The sequence below is a fragment of the Gobio gobio genome, assembly GCF_949357685.1.
Source record: "Gobio gobio genome assembly, chromosome: 11".
NCBI lineage: Eukaryota > Metazoa > Chordata > Actinopteri > Cypriniformes > Gobionidae > Gobio > Gobio gobio.
The window spans coordinates 36938909-36956903 of record NC_137104.1 but is presented as its reverse complement, the minus strand read 5'-3'; the positions used below and the strand labels follow the sequence as shown (position 1 = coordinate 36956903).

General features: G+C 38.8%; 1 protein-coding gene across 9 annotated transcripts; it reads left to right on the top strand.

Moving 5' to 3' along the window:
- Positions 1-2993: 2993 nt before the first annotated feature.
- On the top strand, positions 2994-15887 carry mbpa (myelin basic protein a). Of its 9 annotated transcripts, none has more exons than XM_079829686.1 (7): positions 3129-3416; positions 5259-5363; positions 6842-6868; positions 7148-7168; positions 7844-7902; positions 9783-9872; positions 12788-14270. In XM_079829686.1, the coding sequence occupies exons 1-7, from the start codon at positions 3297-3299 to the stop codon at positions 12957-12959; spliced, it is 594 nt and encodes a 197-aa protein (XP_079685812.1). In that variant the 5' UTR covers positions 3129-3296; the 3' UTR covers positions 12960-14270. The 9 variants fall into 9 exon arrangements, with proteins under 9 accessions (XP_079685819.1, XP_079685820.1, XP_079685812.1 ...); XM_079829687.1 differs by having other exon boundaries at positions 3204-3416; positions 5295-5363; XM_079829689.1 differs by lacking the exon at positions 7844-7902 and having other exon boundaries at positions 12788-15887.
- The last annotated feature ends 2108 nt before the right edge of the window (positions 15888-17995 follow it).

The window sequence follows — 17995 nt, the reverse complement described above, 5'->3', positions numbered from 1 at the left end:
ATCTTCAATTTTGAGCCAACATGTGTTGTTGTAATGCTCTGCAATGTCTATGCTATGATGGAATCAATTTATGCCATTTGTACCATTTATATATACAGTGAGGAAAATAAGTATTTGAACACCCTGCTATTTTGCAAGTTCTCCCACTTAGAAATCATGGAGGGGTCTGAAATTGTCATCGTAGGTGCATGGCCACTGTGAGAGACATAATCTAAAAAAAAAATGTATGATTGTATGATTTTTTAACTATTTATTTTTATGATACAGCTGCAAATAAGTATTTGAACACCTGTCTATCAGCTAGAATTCTGACCCTCAAAGACCTGTTAGTCTGCCTTTAAAATGTCCACCTCCACTCCATTTATTATCCTAAATTAGATGCTCCTGTTTGAGGTTGTTAGCTGCATAAAGACACCTGTCCACCCCATACAATCAGTAAGAATCCAACTACTAACATGGCAAAGACCAAAGAGCTGTCCAAAGACACTAGAGACAAAATTGTACACCTCCACAAGGCTGGAAAGGGCTACGGGGAAATTGCCAAGCAGCTTGGTGAAAAAAGGTCCACTGTTGGAGCAATCATTAGAAAATGGAAGAAGCTAAACATGACTGTTAATCTCCCTCAGACTGGGGCTCCATGCAAGATCTCACCTCATGGGGTCTCAATGATCCTAAGAAAGGTGAGAAATCAGCCCAGAACTACACAGGAGGAGCTGGTCAATGACCTGAAAAGAGCTGGGACCACCGTTTCCAAGGTTACTGTTGGTAATACACTAAGACGTCATGGTTTGAAATCATGCATGGCACGGAAGGTTCCCCTGCATAAACCAGCACATGTCCAGGCCCGTCTTCAGTTTGCCAATGACCATTTGGATGATCCAGAGGAGTCATGGGAGAAAGTCATGTGGTCAGATGAGACCAAAATAGAACTTTTTGGTCATAATTCCACTAAACGTGTTTGGAGGAAGAAGAATGATGAGTACCATCCCAAGAACACCATCCCTACTGTGAAGCATGGGGGTGGTAGCATCATGCTTTGGGGGTGTTTTTCTGCACATGGGACAGGGCGACTGCACTGTATGAAGGAGAGGATGACCGGGGCCATGTATTGCGAGATTTTGGGGAACAACCTCCTTCCCTCAGTTAGAGCATTGAAGATGGGTCGAGGCTGAGTCTTCCAACATGACAATGACCCGAAGCACACAGCCAGGATAACCAAGGAGTGGCTCTGTAAGAAGCATATCAAGGTTCTGGCATGGCCTAGCCAGTCTCCAGACCTAAACCCAATAGAGAATCTTTGGAGGGAGCTCAAACTCCGTGTTTCTCAGCGACAGGCCAGAAACCTGACTGATCTAGAGAAGATCTGTGTGGAGGAGTGTGCCAAAATCCCTCCTGCAGTGTGTGCAAACCTGGAAACGTTTAACCTCTGTAATTGCAAACAAAGGCTACTGTACCAAATATTAACATTGATTTTCTCAGGTGTTCAAATACTTATTTGCCGCTGTATCATACAAATAAATAGTTTAAAAATCATACATTGTGATTTCTGGATTTTTTTTTTTTGATTATGTCTCTCACCCCTCCATGATTTCTAAGTGGGAGAATTTGCAAAATAGCAGGGTGTTCAAATACTTATTTTCCTCACTGTATATATATATATATATATATATATATATATATATATATATATATATATATATATATATATATATATATATATATATATATATATATATATATATATATATATATATATATATATATATATATATATATATATATATATATATATATATATATTCTATTACTCAAAATACATTTATACTTTAACATGCTGTATAATGAAGAAATAAGCAATCAAACAGTCTATAGCTGCATTTAATAAAGAGAAAACAAAGAGTAAAGAACATTTTACTTTAAATACATGAGATGCATTTACAACATTTACCTTTATCTAGCTTCAGCTTTCCATTTTAAATCATGCATTATTTTAAAATAGCTGCACGTCTAGGTTTGATGGTATATTAAATTGACTAGATGTGTTTACAAAGTCAGTGCATCATTTCTGCCTGCGTTTCCTGAGCTATTTCACATATGCCTCATTATTTTAGCTTAGGCATGTTTGAATGAATTTCCTCTAATAATGACCTTGTGGAAAACATCTTGAGGACAAAGGAAATTGCAGCCTCACATCTGGGTGATCATAGCGAAGGAAAAGCTTTTGTTTATATGATCAGAAATGGCAGTTTTTGCAACAGATAGTACAACAGCAACAAGAAAAAGAGAATGCATTTTTAAAAATGAATGAATAATAAAAGCAGCATATTTCTACTATGAAACACTGTGGCCTTTGTTCTCTGGCCAAACTCGCAGCGCAAACAACTGGCAATTGTTTGAAAAAAATGAGGAAAGAAACAGCACGCTAAAGCCAACAGCATTTTAGCAACACTTCACCCTCATTTGTTCGTATTTTCATAATGTTTCTCTGAAAAGCACGATGGCCACCATGCTGAGTATCACACACAGCAGTTGGTTAATTAATGGCAAAGCCATTGAAAATTTATTTGTGAATATTTCAAGACGTGAAGGGAAGAGGATGAGTGGGTGAGTGCAGGTTGCACAAGTTACAACACTCAAGAAATCAGTCCAAGAACTAGTTCACAGCATTTCGAAATAAAACAAGGCGTGTTGATTTCAAGCTTCAACTGTAGCTTGAAATCATCAGGATGTGTCTGTGTTCCTTAAATGTCTGGAGACGCGCTTTATCATATTGCATGAATGAAGCATGGCAACACGTGTCTGCAGCTAACAATTCCAAACCCTATACGCTGCAGTATACCATATGTCATTTCTCAATGTAAACTATTTGTATAATGAACATGAGTCATCACAACAATGGTTTGATTGTGCCGAAGCCGTTCTTCACTGCGCTCTGGTTCTTTCTCATAGACAGGCCTTGTTGTGCTCGGCCCAAGTCGAGGCAGATGTGGACTAGAACAATAGCAGCTCCTTTTATCAGAGAGCAGGGTAGTGACACCCTCCGCGGGCGCATAGGGCTCGAAAGAATGCCTGGCACCAGCCCAGAATCACTGACGCTATTACAGACCCACCTCATCTCCCGTGATGCCATGCAACGGAGGGGACGACACCTTCAAAGGCCAGCCCTTCTTCCTTAGAAGTGCCGAAGACTATCGGGAAGGTTTGCAGAGTGTCCCCAGAGCGGAATTTGGATTGAGTGAAGAAGGACATTCGTGGGCCATCCAGATTGTAGACCACCAAACAGATCAACACCTAGAATGGCCACTGCAAGCACCTCTGGACAAAGCGCCTTCGGGCTGGGCAGGAAGAAGAAGGCCCCTGGTCTCCTGGATCAGATTGGCAGGTTCTTTGGAGGAGACAAAAAGAGAAAGGCAAAAGTGAGTCATTTTTATTTAAAACATGTCATGGTCAACGACAACTTCTTGCTCAATTTCTTGGGGAAAATACTGGTTCCAGATTGAGAAGCTGAATTCGAATATAGTTTAGGACTCAGCGGTGATTGCATTTGTGTTGAATTTGTTTACAGACTCGCAACAATACTCTTGGAGAGGTTTTTAATTGAGTGAGTGAGTTCAAATGCATCTGTACTGCAAATAGTCTCCCGCTTCTCATCTCATTTTGGCTTGCATTAAACAAATTATGTTATTCACCTATTATCTGCATGCACTGGTTGAAATACCTGACAGTATTCTGCAGTATTATGCATGCGGTTTGCCATAGTATTGTATGTGTATCGCTCATAATTTAAATCCTACTATTTGGTGTTCTGTTTATTTGCCACCAAATACTGTCTATATCTATAAATAATGTACAAAGTTAAATGTATATCAGTGACATGCCATGTATAAACATTTCAGAACATTTCATATCCATACTTTCATACTTTCAAGTCATGTTACCAGATAAGACAATTCTATTCGTTTTAATGTACGGAGCATTTAAACAAAGAATTTGGTCTTAAATCCTGAACAAATAGCTGAATCTGTTTCAAAACAATGAACGGCTCAAACAAAGTACTGTTCATTCTGCTTCAGCAACTGATAACGTTATTGAGAATTATTTTTGCCTTCTTTAGCAGCAACCGATCAGTGCAAAATGGCTCAAATAAAGAAAGAAAAAAACCCAATGATTCCTCACAGCATTAAGAAGCTTTGGACACAGCTGTTTGCAGTGCAAGTGATATCATTATAGGGGTGTTCTGTTCTGGTGGTGAAGTGCAATTCAGTTAGTTCCTCTAGCTAGAGCTTTCTCTTTTGACACTCATACCTCCTTGTTGAATGCTCATTTTGATGTTCTAAAGCAAATGTCATATGCAAAGATAAATTTAGATTAGCATGATATTTACTTTTGCCTCTTCGATGTCTACTCGTGGTATTCACAGAAATTGAAAAACTGGATTGGTCAGGTCAAGTCAAGACACCTTCATTTATATAGTGCTTTTTTACAATTCAGATTGTTTCAAAGCAGCTTTATAGTTTGTTTCAGCTGTACAGCAGTCATTGTCCAGCTTACTTAAGATCTGTGGTGATTTATTTCCGTTGTAAAAATCATTAGCTAGTAATTTGTTCATTTATATATTCAGCAGCTCTTGAGAAAACAGTGATGTCATCGTCCAGCTCAGTTCAGTTCTCATACAATGGTGTCAATGCAGTCAGATAAATAATATTGTTGAATATTAAGTGTCCTCAACTAAGCAAGCCAGAGACGACAGTGGCAAGGAACCAAAACCCCATCAGGGGACAGAATGGTTTCTTTTTGGGAGAAACCAGGCTCAGTCGGGGGGCCAGTTCTCCTCTGGCCAACAAATGGGGACCACTTTATTCTGATGGTCCCCTTTAGACATTCTGTTGACTATAAGTAACATTGCACCTACATGTCAACTAACTCTCATTAGAGTAGTTGAGTATTAGTAGACTGTTAGGGTTCGGGTTAGAGTAGAGTACGCTGACATGCTTGCAAAGTTACTAAGTAGAATGTCAGTTGGGGAGCATCAAAATAAAGTGTTAGCAGATATTAAGTAGACAGTCTACTGATACTCTAATGAGAGTTAGTTGACATGTAGGCGCAACGTTCCTTATAGTCAGAATGTCTAAAGGGGACCAACAAAATGAAGTGTTAGTCTTTTGAATCTTTATTGGTTGAATTTCCAGTCCAAGAAGTTGTCGTCTTAATGCATGTTACACCTTGACTCTGGACATTTCTCTTTCATTTATTTGAAGGGCTCATTTCGTGGTCATCTATCCTCCTCTCCACAGAGACCCCATCACTCTTCCACCCGTCGTCGTGGAGATGTCAACCCTGTGGTGCATTTCTTCAGGAGCTTTGTAAGTACAGTATCTGTGTGCTGCCATGGATTTGAACAAGCCCCAAACTTCAAAGAATCACGTGAAACTAGCAAAAGAAACCTCAGAAAAGAAATCAATTCATGTTGAGACATGAGAACGATATTTTCACACCTCCCTGTGTTCTCATCTTTAGCTCCCACTGATCCAAAGAGGTTGCTACCACACTCAAAGCACAGAGCAGCAGGAAAACATGACCACATCGAACATATCAGGTCAAATATATTAAAAGAAAGAGCATACATAGCTGATGAAGAACCAAAGATATAAGGCAACCCAAACAAAAGGCAGTTTTGGTCCTAGACATGCCACATTGTGTCTAGCCATTTGCCGTCTAAGTTTGCAGGCCAAGTTTGTCGTCATGTTCAACATGCAGCCCGTGTTTTCTTTGCTACAATAGTCCAGACTTGTTTTTCTCTCAGACAGACAACATTACACACACTTACATCACTAGTGTCAGCTATGTACACTGTAAAAAAAAATCATGATTTTACTGTAAAAACCTGTTAATTGGTAACCGTAACTTTCGTTGAAATTCACTAAATGTACATTAGGGTTACATCTACAGTTGTTAAATTAATTTGTATGCATATGTGTGTTACCATGGTGTTTTGTATTTGTGTGAAAGACACTGCACCTTTTTATATATTAGTAATTTCTTCTCAGCTTGTGGCAAAGCTGCTTGTGATGAGTTTTGTTTCATCCTGTGGCTTTCTCATCACCACTTGTTTTTGTGCTTGTCAGTGTATTACAAAGATATAACAGATATTGGTATAGGTTGGTATGTTAACATTACATCAGTTAATGAAATACGTTTTTTACTGTGAATTTAAGTGAATAGTAAAACCTAAAATGTTGCTACCACCGTAAATTTAAAAGATTTTCTTTTACACCGTCGTAAAGAATGAGTCACTCTTTGAAGTCACTGTTTTTAGATGAAAAGGGTGAGAATATACTCTTGTATGTGTGGAAACTTTCACCTGACAGAGCAGAGATGTTTTACTTTAAATGAGATGTCTTTCGCTTTACCATCACCTTCTTTACTTTTTTTTTGTGATGTAAGATGTGATGTGTAAATATGAAATGGATTTTTCCCTGAAAAACACACACAAAAAAATCAGTACTGTGGAAACTATAACTGTTAACGTTTTAGGACTCAATGTTTTTCTGGGAAACATTAATTGCACAGTTGTTCCTCAGTTGTGTGGGCTTGTTCATTAAAAACATACACGCTCTGCCTTCATTATTAATCTGAACGGCAAGGAAGCCAAATGAATGTAAACTCCTAAACATCTTTAAAATGAAAAGTCTTGTTCCATGATTGCTTTTCTTGTTTGTATTACACTGGATCACGCAGTGTCTCGTTATAATGCTCAGGCCTCTTCATTAAAAGTTGTGGCTGTGCCTTTTGAATACCAAAAATATTCCATGACTAAAAGTTTTAATTTGTTTCTTGAAAGGTGTCCTCTCCTCGTCCCAAGTCAAGGGTAAGTCTCACATCCCATTTTTCTATTGGCATTTATCTAACTCCTTTTTTTTCTTCTTGGGATACTGATTTGCAATCATTTGTAGTTAATTAAGCAGTGCTCGGGGTATAAATAGTACTAGCAGAGCAAGACTGTGATATTCATAACATTCTAGATAGAATAGGTTTAACCCATGATAATTTTCTATGCCCTCTCGTATTCAGCGATGAAATTGTTATTACATCTAAGAAACAAGAAAGAATCATTCTACATTCTTTTCTTTCTTTTTTTCATTTACAGTGGAGAGAAGTATTGGGCCTGGTACGTCACTCGTCCTTGACGTGATTCACGTTTGCATTCACAGACACCCCCATAAACAGATCTGATTGCAGGAAGCCTTCCTGTCCTGTGTCTCATTTCTAATAGATCTGTCGTGTTACTTTATCATTTGTTCTCTTCTTTGTGTATTAACCAATGCATCGCTCTAATTACAGCTGCTGAACTTTTCGCTGCGCTTCATGCGATCTTCTCGTTAACCTGTGGGATAAGATGTTTTATAAGGTTGCGTGGGTTCATTCTCCACAAAACTCCAGATTGATCAAATTTTTTGTGTTTTTGGGGGCCAGGAAATTTAAGCCTGTGTAATTTTCCTAATGGAATTTATGAAGCATTATTGCACTGTGGTTTCAATTTAGCCACATTTAATGCTTTCAATATAATTGTTTCACTTATTAATGCAAGATTAATGCATAATTTCATTGCAGAACAAATGGTGTTATGCCAAAAATGCATGAAATAGGCGTTACTTTAGAAATCTTGTCATTTTATCCTAAGTGATTATGAATTTCCACAGCTTTCAGCTGAACTATAAAAGAGTGATCTCAGACACTGAAATGATTACAAGCTCATGTTTTTCAGTTTCTTTCTTTCTGTATATTTTTCTTTTGACTTGATTGTTGCGCTCTTTCTTTTATGATGGAATTTCTCCTGACCCAGAGCGACTCTCTGCTTCTTGATGACTTTGAGACAGCGAGACTTTTTCTGAGTCGTAGCCGGTAAAGCAGCTTTCTCTCTAGGGGTCTTCAAACTGTTCACTCCCCCCATAAACTCATACTCCAACTCATCTACTCCTTTCCCAGGTCCTGATTGACTGACTCACCAGCGCCCCTGTGTTTTAGTCACGTGTTGTTTAACTCCACAGGCTCCAATACATAAAGGCATGCAGCATTGGATGCATTTGGACATTAAAACTCACACACACACCATAAACATTTATTTGGCTGGCAAAACTTTCCTATGGTAGATCGAAATATGTAAATAACCCATGTGATTGTCCTCATATGTACCCTGAATCACCCCCTCCTATAATACTTGATATGTGGCAAACATGTAACATCCCCTGTGTTGCAACCTGCTATCACACTGTTTATTTCTAGCCGTTGATGCAGAAATGCGTCACTAATCAAAAAAAAAAAAAAAAGGCGGAATAAATGCTATATTGCAATATTATGACCACAGGAAAGAGTTGCAGTTCTGTGAATGTTCATGGACATTACTGAGACTTCCTTAAAGGTGAAGTGTGTCGTTTTTGTGCCATGAAATGAAATAGGAAAAATAATAGTTTTCAAATAATTGTTTTTTGTGAGTTTTTTTAAATAGGTACATTTCCAAACATTTTGACAGAAATATGAATTGTATGCTTTTTTTGTGCTTTATGCTATGGGGGGGGGGGGGGGGGGGGGGACGACGCACACACATTACCTTTAAAGGGTTAGTCGACCCAAAAAGGAAAATTCTGTCATTAATTACTCACCCTCATGTCGATCCAAACCTGTAAGACCTTTGTTTATCCTCGGAACACAAATTAAGATAGTTTTGATGAAATCCGAGAGCTTTCTGACCCTCCATAGACAGCAATTTAATTAACACTTTCAAGGTGTTAATTCACTAACAGGTCTTCTAGCCTGTGTCAGACTCTTACGCTGTTGATGCAGTGTAAAAAGTGCAGCACTTTCAGAATCCTGGCTTACCATTGGCCAACACTGTTCACATGAGCACCACGATGCATGTGCATCGCTCTGCTGTAGAACTAGGAAACACTGCACTGTTTACACTACGCTGTTCAACAGCGTAAGAGTCTGACACAGACTAGAAGAAATTGTTGAATAAAATCGTTATTTTGTTTGTGTTTTGCGCACAAAAAGTCTCGTCACTTCATAAAATTAAGATTGAACCACTATAGTCACATAGATGATTTTAACAATGTCTTTAGTACCTTATTGGGCCTTGAAATTGTTAATTAAATAGCGGTCTATGGAGAGGTCAGAGAGCTCTCAGATTTCAGTAAAAATATTCAAAGGTCTTACGGTTTGGAACGACATGAGGGTGAGTCATTTTTATTTCTTATTTTTTTTGGGTGGGGGATAGTATCCCTTTAAAGGGATAGTTTTTTTAAAGGGATTTTATCCCTTTAAAGGGATAGTTCACCCAAAAATGAAAATTCTGTTATCATTTCCTCACCCTCAAGTTGTTCCAAACCTGTATGAATTTCTTGAACACAAAATAAGATATTTTTAAGAATGTCGGCAACCAAACAGATGATTGACCCCATTGACTTCAATAGTATTTTTTTCCCTACTATGGAAGTCAATGGGGTCCATCAACTTTTTAGTTCTCCATATTCTAAAAATATCTTCTTTTGTGTAATTCAGCAGAAGAAAGAAATGCATACAAGTTTGAAACAACTTGAGGGTGAGTAAATGATGACAGAATTTTTATTTTTGGGTGAAATACCATGCTGAACACAATGTATTATGTCATACATTGTTTTAATACACAGTTTGACATAATATGACAGAAAAATATTTTAATATAGTATATCATTAAACAACACTAGGCCAGTATCCTCTCTGTGTTCATAAACTATGTGTTTTAGGCTTCCCCGTCAGCGCGTGGCTCGGAGAGCATTAGATCGCCACACAGACGCAGAAGAGAACAGAACACACTCTCCAGAATCTTCAACCTGGTGAGCCTAAAACAGCAGAAAAAGAAATCAGTGTTAGATCCTCTGAGAAAACTATCATACACAGGTTTTTTTTTTTTTTTAAGCGCAATTACTGTTGATTGATGCGCCTTTATTCAAATGCAGAAAGCAATTTCAAAATCGAGATGTAATTAAGGCTATTAAAAATGCTCAATAACAGGATGGAGCATAGATTATTGCTTTGAAACCATCTAGAACTCACTCTCTGTGCTTGAATACACATGTGGAAAAGTAAATGAGAATGTCCTTGATGAGACTATTGACTGCTTCTGTTTCTGTCCCAGAGTCACCCTCAGTATGCCAGTCCAATAATATCCATCTTTCACCAAAGTATAATGACACCTAAACTGTCAGTGAGGGCTGTTTAGTCTTTCAGCAGTCATTGAGGGGTTTTATTCACTTAAGCTTTTCAAAATCAATTTTTATTCATGTTATAAAGAATGCCCGTCTCTTCTATTTAAATTTTACAGTGAAAGTTGAGTCTTACCATGCACCCTAACCTTGCTTATATTCATTTAGAGCCTCATAGTAACATAAGTATTGTGGACTCTTGTCAGATACAGGGCATAAAAGTATTCACATCACTTTATGCTCATCGATTCCCAAAAAGATAGAATTTTCGTCGGATTAAGAAATATCACCTGCTTCTTAAAGATTCGTTCACATTGAAAGGAAAATTCTGTCGTCATTTACTCATCCTCATGTCTTTTCAAATCTGTATGACCTTCTTTCTTCCATGGAAAGTAAAGCTGTTAATTAGCATATCTGAGGTGTTTTTTGTACATACAATGAAAGTGGATAGAGACCAAGGCAAATATATATATATATATATATATATATATATATATATATATATATATATATATATATATATATATATATATGAAGCTGTTTGATAGCTTTGTATGAGACAGTCGCTCACCAAGCATTATCTGGTAGAAAAAAAGAAAAACAGTAGTCTAGTAAAATATTATTACAATTTAAAATAACTTTTTACTCCAGTCTTCACCGTCACATTTCACTGTAAAATGCTGATTTGGTGCTCAAGAAACATTTCTTAAAGTCCCCCTGTAGTCAATAATTTTATCCATTAAAACTCATCTTTGATCACCATAATTACATACTTAAACGTGTTTTTCCTGTGACTTAAAATAGTTTGAAAATAACTCTACACCCTTGCTTCATTTAGTATACTCGGAACCATGAATATGCAATATTGCCGCCACCTCTCACACACACCAGCTCAGAGATCCACTCTGTCAACTTTTACTCAAGTTACTGTAGTAAACAAAGGTATCGCTCTTTACAACGTCGGACACATAACGGTAATTAGATTAGCCCTTTGTTATCAAACAGCTAATAATGTGTTGCTAATTTTAAACAAACCGTGTTCCCGTTCGCCATCTCAGTCGGCCTTCTAAAAATCAGCATCCTTAGAAATGCTTTGAGCATCATAGAACGTCAGTGCAGAAAAGCACATAGTTCATCATAACATCGTAATATAAATCATATAAATAATTCACCCGCTATATTGCTAAATGTACCCAATGATTCATATCAACAGTAAAATAACCTGGCTTCTCTTGAGACTCCCCTGTTTTAGAGCGGTCATAGTTAATGATATGCTAAAACCCACCTGCGATTTCAAACCGTGTTTTTGAAACTGTCTTTAGTTCACTGCAGTTTTAAGGAGAAAATACTCAGCAATGGTGTTGACATGAATTTGTACATGGTTTGTCTGAAAGCATATTAAAAACACCACATAGACATCCAAACAACATGAAAAACTGAATTTTCACCACAGGGGGTCTTTAATATTCAATATTATCAATGTTGAAAACAAGTTGTGCTGCTCAATATTTTGATTGAAACTGCATGGGACATTTTATCTTTTACAAAAAAAAAGTTCAGTATTCATTTGAAACTTGAGCCGTGTTTCCAACGCAGGAACTTTCCCCAGGAACTAGGGACTTTGGGGTGATACTCGGTGTGTTTCAACCGCAGGAACCGGGGTCAAAATAAAGTTCAGAATAAAGATTTCCCCCTCAAAACGGCCATGCTCGCGAGCTTGTACTTTTCAGTTCTGGAACTTTCGGGGGTGGGTTTTGGGTGCTGAACATGTTGAATGGTTGAGCTCACGCAGCATTTTATTTCAACCTAAAAGTCAGTTGCGGTGTGTGCAATACAAGTTTTTTGCTATTCGAGTTTAAAAAATGCGACCGATGGACCAACGACGAGGTTCAGGCTTTATTACGTTTATTTGCGGAGGACGAAGTCCTACGTCACAGGACTAATCTTCATGGTACTTAATACCGCGATAGAAACACAGACAGCAGCAGGTCTGGGGGGGAAAGAGTTCCTGGGAAGAAAGTTCCTGGGACAAATTGTTCAGAGTAATTTTGGTGCAAATGGTCCAAACAGTATGATGCTCACGTTCAGCTCAAATCATCCACCTCATCTGCTCTCTTGGCTAATTTCCTTTTCTCCCTTTTCTACTTTTCACATGACAATCTCTCTCTGAACAGTGGACACAATCAAATCAGGCTGGCTCGCCACCTTTTGCTGTACAACTAGAACGCTGAGTGCTCAGATCACTCTTTTAGAAATGTAGCATATTGTTTTGGCTGGGTAAAGCGCCTACAATATGGATGACTCAACTTTACTTCATTTTTGTTATTAAAGGCTCTAGTTGTGACATTGAACATTCAGTCCTTCACCCATCCTGCTGATGCTATGTGCTATTTCCATGCACGCTTCAGCATTTGTTCTTTGTAATATGTTTCAGAACTAACGGTGATGCAATGTTGACCTTGCATAATCCAACACCAGTGTCGAGACGGTTTTGTGTTACACATCTGATATGATGATGACCATACTGGTTTTCTCTCCTATCTCAGGGAGAAAGCCGATCTCGCTCTCCACCCAAACGCTGGAGCACCATCTTCTGAGCCCATCGCCGACCAGAAAAACACTAAGATGGAAGAGAGTGAAACGGACGAAAAGCAAAAACATGAGAGGGAGGATCTCTGCCCTATAGATTCACAAATCGCAGCGAGTTTAACAAACTAACATTGGCCATCTTCGCTTCCTAGATAGAGATACAATCCAAGTATCTGTTACATTCCTGCAGGGTTTCATAAGCACGTGTTGACTGTATGTGTGCAAAACTGCTGCAATAACTGTCAATGGTCAGGTGATGTGATACGTCTAGTTGCTATACTGAAAGTCTCCCTCCAAAATGTAGCTGAAGTGACCAATTCTAAAATGTTCCAAGAGAAAAAACAGGCCCTCAGCAATGCAGATTAACTTAATTGACAGAACTAGACAGAGTATTTCTCAGTTTGTACCTTTAAACACAATTAGGAAATAATGGCCATAAAAACCCATGATTTTATAATTCTGAATTCGTCTCAGATGTATCTTACACAATGGGTTGTTTGTGTGCTATCCAGCATTTGATGCGTGACATTAGTCTTTGTGCTACAGTGAAAAGGCCTCTCCATGGTTTTGTTGAGATCAATGTTCAACCTCAGTGATGTGCTGTGTATTTGTGGACTTTATGTTTCTTGTGGTCCTTGTGTTGCATTATATATTGGTTATTTACTTTGCACCAGGAATTTGTATATAGGATTCCTTATTGTGTTTTGAGAAATATAAAAATGACGACCAGTTAACATTTACCTAATATTAAATTTGATTTATTTGAGAAATGATTTAGCTTTTAATTAGGAGCGCATTAAAATCATTAAAAGAAGACTAAAACACAATTCTGTGGACTATAGGGAATAGATTCTAAGCATATATGAAGCTTGGATTGTGTGCCCTCAGATGTTGCACTGCATTATGTGTGTTAAAACAGCCTGTAAAAGTTGTCTGTGTCATTATGTGTGCAATTTTGATGTTATTTTAGAAAGGTCTCATGTAATTACCAGGGGTATGATTAATATTTAAATAACAGACAAGCAGAAATCTAGGACAAACAGTCACTGGGAGCATAAAGGGTGTGAAACTGGTGAAAAGAAAAGGAAGGAAATATGAAAGTGTAAGAGGGAAAATGTGGCAAATTGTAAACCAGGAATTCTGAAAGAGTGAAATGGAGTTTATTCAGCTGATTTTTTTTTCTGTGATGTTTCTCATGTGTCTTAATAATGTTCATTGTTTCGTGTCAAATAGACTTTTCCTGTATGTACTGTTTCTGAAAGAGTGCTGAATAAACATTAGGTCAAATATTCTCCCTGTCAGTGCTGGATTTGTCTCCAAAATGGTGCTACACTTTCCATAATGCACAGGATATTCTGAAGTGGCCAGGTGTTCTGATGTTATATCTTTAACCTTCCCTTTATTTATAAAGTAACGTTAAATAAAGAATCAGAAATGTATGAAGTGTGTGTGTTTGATTATCCATCTGTTCATCCACATAAATCACTCACTGAGGGCCCTATCATACACCCGGCACAATGCGACGCCAGGTGCGACGCAAGTGTTTTTTGCTAGTTTCATCCCGACGCAGTTATCATTTTCACGTCCAGCACCACATTGTTTAAATAGCAAATGCACTCGCGCCCATCTGTTCGCCCATGGTCTGAAAATTAGTTGTGTTCAGGCGCATTGTTGGCGCATTGCTATTTTGAGGCAAATGAAAACGACTGCACCATTGATCAACAAAAACCTGGTCTAAAGTCAATAGCACATTATTTTGTGTGTTATTTAAAGGGCGCATTAGTGATATGCCCCTATAGGCGGGTGCACAACGCGCGTACACTCTGCTTATTACACACAGGGAGTTTACACACACAGGGAGATTCTGCACTCATTTGATTAGATTGCAGCAGCACACAAACTTTTTTTAAATATTAAAATTAAAAGAATTCCTCTCTTAAGTCTTTCCGCTTTTAAAGGGAATAGGAGCTGAGACTCTGGTTGGTTTATTGCATGTTACGCCCAAAACACACCCATGCCTCATTAAGAGACCGCTTTTTCCGTCATTAAACTAGCAAAAGTGGATTCAGACACCTGTGCCATGCCCTTCGCGCCATGCACTTCAGACCATGCACTCAGAACGTTAAAATAGGGCCCTAAGTGTGTTTGTGTGTTTTTATTTTGTTTCTTAATTTTGCTTGCACAGAATGAAATATATTTTGTCACTACTCCAGATTTGAAGATTAATTGTATAGACCTTTTAAGATCATTTGTAAATTCACGATCAGTACACCATAATGCCAATATTTTGCAATTGTTTGTCCACATGTGTCGTTCATCTTAGTACGTTATTCTGTATAGACAGTGCTGGGTAGATTACTTGCAAATCCTAGTTAGCAATATTTCCCATTACACATTTAAGGTAATATAATCAGACTACTTTTTGATTACTTTTCACCTAACTCATTTCCCACATTGATTTGAATAGGATAATCTTGATATATTCTGAATATATCCAAATTGATATAAAATCCAAAGAGAAAGGACAAAATGTGTCCATGAAAATAAAAAGAATAAAAATATAACAAAAATAATTATTGGGCTGTTTCTTTGGGAACAGTAAAATGCATATATAATGCAATATAATGCATGTCATGTGAACTGCCATTTAAAACTGAAAGAACAAGAAGAGAGACAGAAAATCACTGATTTAGGAGATTCTCTTTAAGTGAATGTTAGCTAAATAATTGCCATGACCTTTGTGTGGTGTGTTCGGCCTATAGTCAATTGTAGGCTAAATGTCGTGGACAGACACATGGGGCTTTTTCTCTAAATGCCCTTAAAATTGGTCTCTTGAAAATGTCTAAACGGTTTCAAAAATACTTCATTTATGTGTCAAATGTCAGAGTGTAGATATTTGCCTGAAGATTTAACATAACTTTGCCATGAATGTTACGCATTTTAATTGCTACAAAGGTAAACTGTACATTTGTATGTTTGTATACAGTTGTGGTCAGAATTATAGGCACCACTGGTAAAAATGATCAAAGATGGCTGTAAAAATAAATCTGCATTGTTTATCCTTTTGATCCATCATTCAAAAAATTCCTCCTTGAAGTAAAAGAATCGAAAGTCAGGGGAAAATCACATTATGAAATCAATGTTTTTCTCCAAAACACGTTGGCCACAATTATTGGTACCCCTAGCTTTTTATGAGTAAACTATCTCTGAAGTATATTCCCATTAATAGTTACATTTTTAGCACACCAGGGTGACTAGGAACATGAAATTGTCTAGCTATGACGTCTTGTTTCACAGGAGTATAAATATGAGGAAACACAAATGTCAAATTCCCTTAATCATTCCTCACAACGAGTAAAGACAAAGAATATAGTTCTGATGTGCAGCAAAAGATTGTTGAGCTTCACAAAATAGAAAGTGGCTGTAGGAAAATAGCTAAAGCATTTAAAATCCCTATTTCCACCATCAGAGCAATAATTAAGAAGTTCCAATAAACTAAAGATGTTACGAATCTGCCTGGAAGAGGACATGTGTCTATATCGCCCTAATGCACCGTGAGGAGGAGAGTTTGAGTGGCCAAAGACTCTCCAAGGATCACAGATGGAGAATCGCAAAGATTAGTTGAGTCTTGGGGTCAGAAAGCCTAAAAAAAAAAAGAAAATCAAACAAACCCTACATCGCCACATGTTGTTTGGGATGGTTTCGAGAAAAATCCTTCTTGCTCATCCAGAAACAAATTCCAGCATATTCAGTTGTCAGACACGACTGGAAATTCAAAAGTGACCTGGCTGGTTCTATGGTCAGATGAAACTATAAAAATAGCTTTTTGGTAGCAAACCCACCAGATGGGTTTGGTGCAAACAGGGATAAAAAGTACCCCATACCCACGGTTAAAAATACCACTGGATCTTTAATATTGTGGGCCTATTTTTTTGCTGGAGGTCCGGGACATCTTGTTCAGATACATGGTGTCATGGATTCTAGTAAATACCAACAGATAAAAAAATCTAAACCTGAACGCCTCAGCTAGAAATCTTAGAATGGGCTGTGGTTGGATCTTCCATCAGGACAACGATCCAAAACAAACATCAAAATCAACACACGTGTTACTGAGCACAAAATGAAGCTTCTGCCATGACCATCCCAGTTCCCTTTCGTTCAGTCACTACGACGTAACGTTAGTGACTAACGAATGGGGGTTTCGCTTAGAAGCCTATCATCTTCGAGCTTAGAGAAAACGCCCAATGGCGTGCCAATGCCATGGGGCATGCGGAATTTGCATACGTAACTCCGCCTCACCGCATGAGTATATAAGGAAGTACGTGGCAATATCGCATTATGTTTCTGCTTTCGGAGCCAAGAGGACCTCTTCACTCCTACAGCCTTCTGAGACTTGTCAGCTTCTTCGAGACGAGCAGCTTTCCAGTCGGTGTTGGTGTGACGGCGCGTTCCAGTGATCGCATTCTTCCTGCCTGCTGATCTGCGCAGTGGTCTGTCTGACAGCTGGTGTGTGTTTCCCTGGGCGCTTCGGCATCGACTGCAAAGTTTCCTCTCACAAAAGAGCTTGCACGTGACACGTCCTTTTCAGGATGTTTCGTCCGTGCACTTCTGGGTGCGGTAGATCTCTTCTATCTTTCGACGGGCACGAGCGCTGCGTGACGTGTTTGGGCTTTCAGCACGCTCAGGCAGCGCTCGTGGATGACTCATGTTCTCTCTGCGGGAACCTGGCCATCTCGGTGCTACGATCAAGACTCCGTGAATTCCGTGCTGATGCCGGAATGAGAGTCCCCTCTGCCACCCCCCAATCTGCGGTCTCCCCTGGAGGCGGCACTTTGGCTGGTGGCCAGGGTGATCTGAGGGTGACGGTGTGGAACAAAGCTCCGACGCTAGTTCCTCGGCCCACACCCCCCTCTCATGCACCTGACCCGGCCCGTGCTCAAGCGTCTACATCGGGGCCGGCTCCTGCTGTCCCGACTGTGGCGTTTGGCACGGCGGAGGACGAAGAGATGTCTATCGCCGCATCACAAGGTGGGCTGGAGTCATCTGAGGATGATGATTCGGCTGTGCTGCCACCCTCGGGTTCGCCAGCATTGCCCGAGTCGGACCCAGAATTGACAGCCATGCTGTCTCGGGCCGCCGCAGCGCTTGGGTTGGAGTGGAACCCT

Bases quoted from the DNA above. Each gene is read 5' to 3' on its own strand.
- mbpa (XM_079829686.1), top strand. From the start codon at position 3,297: ATGGCCACTGCAAGCACCTCTGGACAAAGCGCCTTCGGGCTGGGCAGG. The intron at 3,417-5,258 runs GTGAGTCATTTT...ATTTATTTGAAG, and splicing joins ACAAAAAGAGAAAGGCAAAA to GGCTCATTTCGTGGTCATCT. The intron at 7,903-9,782 runs GTAAAGCAGCTT...TATGTGTTTTAG, and splicing joins CTTTTTCTGAGTCGTAGCCG to GCTTCCCCGTCAGCGCGTGG.